The 7,683-nt window shown below is 39.1% G+C and overlaps 1 protein-coding gene across 1 annotated transcript in view; it reads left to right on the top strand.

The window, feature by feature from the left end:
• Positions 1-6,935: 6,935 nt before the first annotated feature.
• Positions 6,936-7,683, top strand: part of RFC3 (replication factor C (activator 1) 3, 38kDa) — an 11,358-nt gene continuing 10,610 nt past the window's right edge. The window contains exon 1 of the mRNA XM_009998373.1: positions 6,936-6,989. Coding sequence (XP_009996675.1) covers positions 6,936-6,989 — 54 coding nt within the window. The remainder of the gene's footprint in view (positions 6,990-7,683) is intronic.

Genomic DNA, 7,683 nt, shown 5'->3' with positions numbered 1-7,683 from the left:
GCATTTAAAATTAGATTGGGAGATGTTTGGGGAAGGAATCATTAGCAAGTTGCAATCACAGCTCTAATTAATGTTGCTACTGGAAGGTACTGAGGAAGCCATAGCTGAGTGAACAGATGTACTCATTTTTAACAGGGGAAGTCATGTCATAGTAAATTACTGCTTTGTTTTCTACAATATGGGCCAGCTGAAGGACTTGCAGGTAAAAAGTGGAAACAGAACTGAAACTGAAAAGGCATGACAAATATGACATATGAAAAGCAGACACTTTATGCTGCTGCTCAGACACTGCACACTGCTGCAGAATGCAAATAGACCCAAGACTTTTTCCACTGGTTACCAATAAAGTAGCAGAAAGGCAGAGTTTCTGGAAAAGATAAACAAGGTGCTGACAAGAAAAGGTACAAGAGAAAGGAAGGGTTTATTACCTGGCAACATTAAAGAATCACTGTAGCTTTTTCTGGTGGCAAGATAATTTACCAGCAGGGGCACTAATAGCCTAAAAAGCCAAACTTCTGCTTCCTAGAAGAAATAGTCTGCTCTGGCTCAGTGGAAGAATGACAGAAAAGATACAGAAGCTAATTAAGAGCTTACAAAGCTAAGCAGGAAGCTTACGATGACAAAAGAGCCTAGGTCTGTAGGCCCTGAATAAATACATATGACTTGATCCTGTCTGAACTAAATCCCCACATAAAGCAATGGGAAAAAATGAACAGTCCAAGCTGCAGACAGACGCCATATATCTGAGGTCACTAGACACATGCAGTGATGAAGATGAGACCACAGACAAATGTGGGAGGTCACAGCAGCTGGACCAGACAACTCTAGTTCAGTATCCTGTCTGTAACAGCCACCAAGGATACACAGGACAGAGTAGAAAAGCAGAGCAAATACAGTGAGAGTTTCCCTGGAAATCTCCCCAGCCTTCAACAGTTGTGGTCTATGAGCTCTCAAAGCCAGACGTAGATTCCACAATTTTAGTAAAGATGATTGGGCCTTTTTTTTTTTTGTGAGCTTATGTGGCCTCATCCCTGAACTCATGCAAAGTTTTAGCCTGCACAGTATCCTGTGGCAAGGACTTCTAGAGCGTAACTATGCCCTGAGTGAAGAACCACATTCTTCTCCTCATTTTAAACCTGTCAAGTGCTACTTTGAGTTCATGCCCCTCCGTTCCCACAAGCAGCACAAGCAATCAGTCTCCTGCTCTCAAGGCTTTTCAGGAGGCAGTCAGCATGACTGGTTACTGAATACTGATGCTAGGACCAGGAAGTCATACAATACTAATTCCTCTTTATTCTGGTGAGTGAGAAAGGCCAAGGAATGCATGTCAGCACTGTATCACTGATCATCTATACTACCCAAGACTAAGCATGTTCCTTGGCACAATTCTGGCCCATTCTCTCTAATGCTTTCTAAGTCAATGCCAAGGTGTGCTTTGGAGAACAGCACGTGCTAGGGATTGTGTCTAACAGGCAGTATGGAGAAGACTGCACCACATCTGGACTCTTCCTCCAGCACTACCCTAGCAGGCCCTTCATCCTCCAATGCATCCCATGACCCAGGATATGTCATACCTATGTTCAGTGTTGTGCTATGAAAACAACTCTGGTGGGATGCACCTCAACCCTCACATTACATCAGACACTCAAGATGGAAAAAAGCACATTTTAAAAAAGTTATTATGTCTTAGACAGTCCCCATGGGGACCAGAGGAGATTGAGGGCCAAGTGCATAAGCTAGACACACCAAAGTCTGTATCATGCAGCCTCAGGCCCAGAGGATGGTCCCTAAGGCTGGTTTGATTTAGTAGCACACATATAACCTCAGTTTACATCTATACTAATATACCACACAGGGCCAGGGCCCATATCATTAAACAGTTTATGTGATCCTTGGCATGATTTTGGCTTGGGCCAGTGAATACTCACTCGAAGGGAAGCCGGGGGAAGAGCAAAGGTCAGGAGCTATTCTCAATAGGCCCCACAGATGGGAACAAACATTTTGGTATCTTCCTCCATAACCTTTGGTGACAGATAGTCTTATTACCAGACACTACCAGAGAATGGCCATTCTCTGGTTTCATTTGCTAGTATAGATGCTCATTGTGATCAGCAAGTAAAGGACACTCGCACAAACAGAACTGTACAAGTCTATGTAGCTTTTCAGATATGATCTGCAATGTAGTATGTCTAAAGAACTCAACTGGACCTGGACCTCTTGGCCACACCAAAAAAGATGCACTGGTGCCCAAAGGGGCAAGATATGCTGATCTTGCTCTTTATTTTTTCACCTCTCTCCTATAAAGCTTTTTAGCTTAGCTTTTAGGTACAAAGAACTCATCTCAGTTCTGATACAGACTCAGACACCACACAAGGATATTGCGAATAGCTAAATGGAAAGATGCCAATGTACAGAGAACAAAGCAGAAAAAGAACAGGTTCCAGAAAGGAAAATTTTGTAGGAGGCAGAAAAAGTGACGATCTGTGCTCATATACTTTGAGTGCTGCTCATAGCCACAGGATCCTTGTAAACAACTGCCTTAATGAAGAGACATTTAGAAAAAAGGAGGTGTCTTACCACCCAGATCAGAAACTATGAAATAGAGGCCATTTAGAAAACTCTCAAGAGTGGTCTTAGGTCTTGTTGAGGACAAGGCAGCAAAAATAGCCCTAATGCATCATTCTGACGATACAGCTCCATAAGATTTTAAACTGATTGCTACTGGCACAAGTAAGGTCTTGCCAACGCTTTACACCCAACAAGAGAACAGTCTTGTCATGAATACAGCAAATTAGTCATATGAAGTCTGTCCTACTTGTACTAAAGTTTAAAAGGAGGCTTCCACATCACTGAAGGTAAGTTCTTCTCTTCACTGTATGCAAATGTAGTATCAGACAGATACCTGAAGAAGTGGAAGGCAAAATAGATGAAGAGAACTAATGCAAAATATTTAACCTAGTTTTGTTTCGTTCATACACCCTGCATTACTTTTAATCCAGATTACAGAAAACTGTTTCCTTCTCAGCAAGCAGATTTCACCTACTTACAGACAAACAGGGCTGGCCTCAGATGAGCTAGTATATCTAAGAAAACCTCCAATGAGTTTACTGACCTACTGAAACATCAAAACTTCAAAGATTAGCAAACTTTTCTGAAACTGAACTTTGAATTTACATTGAATTTAGGATGAAAGCTCTTCTGAAAATGAAGAGCCACAGGAGAAAGCTAGAAATTCAGAAGCTTTGGTATGTCCATTGATTCAACAAAAATGTTCCTCTACAAGGAAAAAGACAAATTAAGAGACATGAGCATGACTGCTTCAGCCCAATAAAAGAGATCCTACAAAGATAATTTAATTATTTTGTAGGAGATTAAATTATGGTAGTCAAGCTCTGAAATATTAGTGGGTTCACAAAACAGAATATGTGCTATGGAAGCTTTGAGTCTCAGTAAATGTATGAAAACCACGACTGGGGACAACTAGTGTGTTCTGCCAATGACACACTATAGGTACAGGTTTGGCTTACAGGCTCTAGCAACTTTCTTCATAGGAATGCAAAGGAAATCTGTTTTGTATGTCCCACAGTTATTGCCATCTTTCAAAATACACCAAGAAGTGTTCTGAGGTGTCTGAATTTCATTTATTAATATTCTATGAGTTAAAAAGCAATGGGCAATTTATCATCTGGAGGACAAGTTACAAAAAAAAAAAAAAGTTATCAAATGTTAGAAATCTAGAAAACACCTATTACCTTAGCCACATTAGTTAGAATACTACAGGCAGAGCTAGCTAGGTATTTTAAAATGCAAATTATTTCCTGTACTTTCATCTGACCTTATGCAAAAATGCATTATTTTTAATTGTAAAAGTAAAAGAATTCTAGTTCAGGTCTGTGAGAATGGAAGCAAACCCCCCACATTTCAAAACAATCCATAGCTGTTCATCAGCAATGTCTATCCTTGCCCAGAAAGAGACAAAAAGCACCATATGTCAATATCTTCACAGAATTAATTCCTAATTACGGGTCAAGCACCAATATTTGTTCACATATTTAAGTATCTGATAACATGTTATTCTTTAAACAGCTTCATGATTTGTCTCCATAAGGAACTTCTGTGTTTTATTTAGAATACATCCAGAAAATAAGGTTGAATATTTCTTAATTTACAGAGTCGGTTTCAGAATACCTATAAATTCAAGTCTGCAATCCTAAGTGGACAAGAGCTTCCTTTGTTCCAGTTACTCCATTATTGCAAAATACAGGCTGATGGCAACTGATGAACACGGATGTATCTTTCAGTCAGTTACCTTATAAATCTCAGGGGGAAAGACCTAAATTACAAATGAAAATAGCCTATGGTTTTTATCAAAACCTACGGTAGGAAATGGGTATGTATTCAACGTAGCTGTCATTCATCTGAAGAATGGATCTGTAACTACACATGTGCCCAGACTGATGTTTGAATTTATGTTCAGAATGTTTAAAAAATTTCAACTGCCTCGTTATGTTTTTCTATCATGATTAACTGTGCTCCTGTAAATCCTGCTTAAATGTGAAGCTGGACGGTTCTTAATGGTAGGGAAAAAATGTCATAGGTTTGCACAGTTATGCACTGTTGAGGCCACAGAGGCCTAAGAGCAAAAAACATATCTCCTTTTCTTCTAGTTCTCCAGGCACATTGCAGACTAGGGAGTCTGGACTTTAGCAGCAGGAGTTGGAACATGATCAAATCAGATTATTTTATAATACTGCAAAGTGTCCTGACTGCATGAAAAGGTGATCTTTTTGCCTTTTAAAAAACCAAAAAAACCAAAACCCACAAAAAACCCCAAACAAAATCCATCAATTTCTTTTCATCTTTTCACTTCTTTAGTAAAGGGGTTAGCTTAATCTTTTCCAGGTAGACAAATGTACAAAAGCTTTTGCAGTAATGACTGCTGGACAGGATGTATCCTCCAACTTACATGCTTTCCCTGAGGCCTTTTCCAGAAAACATCTTCAGTGGTTGCAAAAACATATATTCTCACAAGGTTTTAATTTGCCTCTTCCTTGCATGGAAAATTTCTGTGATTATTTAATTAATTTTCCAGACTAAATAAAAGGGTTTTCTTAAGATAAACCACTAGACTCTTGATGAACTAGAATTTCTTGCTTTTATATCTCTTACAAAGCAGCAGTTCCTTCAGTGCTGCCAGTCTATGTGGGATATATTTATTTTAGATTTTTATTTGGCTATCACCATTAATGTTGTTCTTTCCACTGTCACATTCAATCTGCTTGACATCAGCATGTCACCAATAGAGCAGATGTCACTTTATTATGGTTGCCTTTTCTTCTTCTTTTTCCATTGTAATTAGTGATCTGGTCTTTCTTGATGTGCTACAATTTACTTGCAGCAATAAAGGCACTCTGATGGGGACAGGGTGATATAACCTGGAGTGACAGCCAACAGAGTGGCAATAATCTACTAAAAGATTTGAAACTGAAAAGAAAAATCTATCTTGCTCAGCTAAGCAGCCTGAAGGATCAAAGGATGCCAAGCAATCTTCCATCTGAAAAACACCAACTGTACAGCAAAATGGTACTTGTACTTGTTAATGGCTTCTCGGATTGCTAGCAACAAACATGCTGTAAATATATTAACAGGAGGAGTTCATTATATTTACAAGGAGGTCAGTATAATAATGCTCTAATTCCTCTAGTACTGTTTCAATAATCGGTTTAAAACTGGTTTAAACATATATGTATATATTTATACATATATTTAAACACTGGACCCAGGTCTTGTAATTTTTCTTCAATTTGAGTATAAGATGGAGCTTCTTTTACAGTCCCTGACACTGTGTCACTTAATAGCATGGCTGCTGGCTGTAAGAGGCTCAAAATGCCATTTGTAGTTAAAAACTCTATTTTCAGGTACATTGTCAAGTTTATTCATGCAGAGAAGTAATTTTACTTTCTGACCTTTCTGCCGGACTGAACAAAACAAGTGCAGATGTATTTTAATATCCTTATATTCGAGTGAATTGTGACTGCAGTTGAAATTGCCAGAGTCCCCTGAACTGTCCACATTAATTTACTTGCAATACACTTGGCCAAACCCTTCCATTTTAGATATTTACTTATTTTTGTTTAGATTTATAGTGAAGTTAAAAAATTAACAACATAGAAAATCAAAGCGTTCTAGTGCACTTTAATCAGATGTATAAAGTACTAAAACTGCAGTGCTTCATACAGGCCCAGGTTTTAGAATAATAAGATTTTTACTTAACAAACTAATTGTGTTCAGCTGCATAATTACTTCTTATGGCAAGGAATAACTTAACTGAAAGGCTAAGTGCAAGCCCATGTGCACTTAAACACATTGCTGAAGCAGGGCATAATACCTAAGATTTTCTCCTTGGGATAACAAGAAATCCTATGGAAGTTTAATGACCTAACAGCAAAAAGAGCTTAGGGCTCTTTCAGAGAGGGTACCTGTTGTCACTCCTCCTTGATCTCTTAGGGAACTGGACTACCTGCTTAAGTCTGACCTCATCCCCAAAAGGTTTGTTTTCACTGGTACTTTTGAAAGCCTGGAATATCTGCCAGAGGACATGCTGCAAGATGGCATATGTTAATAAAAACAGTATCTCTTGGAGTCTGGAAAGACTGAGTAGGTTATAAGGTGTTATCACAGAAGTTGCAATTAAGTTACGCACGACACCGATAGACACAAGGAGAGCAGCTCATCACTCAGAAGTTATTAAAAAGTCAGATAAATGAGCAAAGGATCTGAAAAGCTTAAAAAGGCCTGTTGTAAATACAGATAACCAAAGAGAATACCAGAGGAATTAATGGTTAAATCCAAAGATTACTCTTGAAAAACAGCAGGTGCTGAGTGGAGCAGCTACGCAGGAGTAACTGTGCACCCACAAAATGTAAATCTGGAAAATGGCAGAGGAACAGGTCACTGTGGTGCTGACTGGAACAAAGGGGCTCAAAAGGGTAAGCACGGGGCAGAATTTTGCTACTGCAGCTTCACAGACTCCAGCATGAACAAAGGCAGTTCTGACAAAGCCATACAAGGTGCATTTGCATGAGTGTCTGTGAGAGTAATGTAACTAGTTTGGATAAACAGGCAACATGGCATTAACTGATGTGCTGCCTCTTTGCCCTCACAAAGTTTATGTGATCTTTATGAGTAACTTGAATGTCTATATTGATTAAGCTATTACCTGCATGACTTTCTGACTGTGTGAAAAAATGTAAACACAGAGCTGAGAGACTATCAACAGGGACATGAACTTTTCACATAATTGTATTTTTTTCACAGAAATTATGTAAGTAAATATATTAGGCCCACAAGCTTTAACCTATTAATGTGTGTATTTTTTTTTTACTACTTTAAGAAACTATTTTTCTACTTTAAAATAACACCATTTGTGCACGATGCCTCATTCATCAGGGCTACTGCACAAAGAATCAAAAGGCAGTTTTATATTACATACATATTCTGTATCTAACTCTGATGCGTAAGATTATGAGCAACTCATTACGAAGCTGCCAGCCTGTAGCGACACCAGGACAAAGAACCTAAGCATCCTGCGCTCCCTTGACACACAGAACCAGCCTCTTTTCGTTGGCCCAAGTGCCGCTCCGCGCTCCCGCGGGGGCGGCCGAGCAGCGCGATTCCGCTCCC

This window comes from Chaetura pelagica, unplaced genomic scaffold (genome assembly GCF_000747805.2).
Source record: "Chaetura pelagica isolate M959 unplaced genomic scaffold, ChaPel_1.0 scaffold105, whole genome shotgun sequence".
In the NCBI taxonomy this organism is placed as follows: Eukaryota; Metazoa; Chordata; class Aves; order Apodiformes; family Apodidae; genus Chaetura; species Chaetura pelagica.
This window is presented reverse-complemented; position numbering and strand designations above follow the sequence as displayed.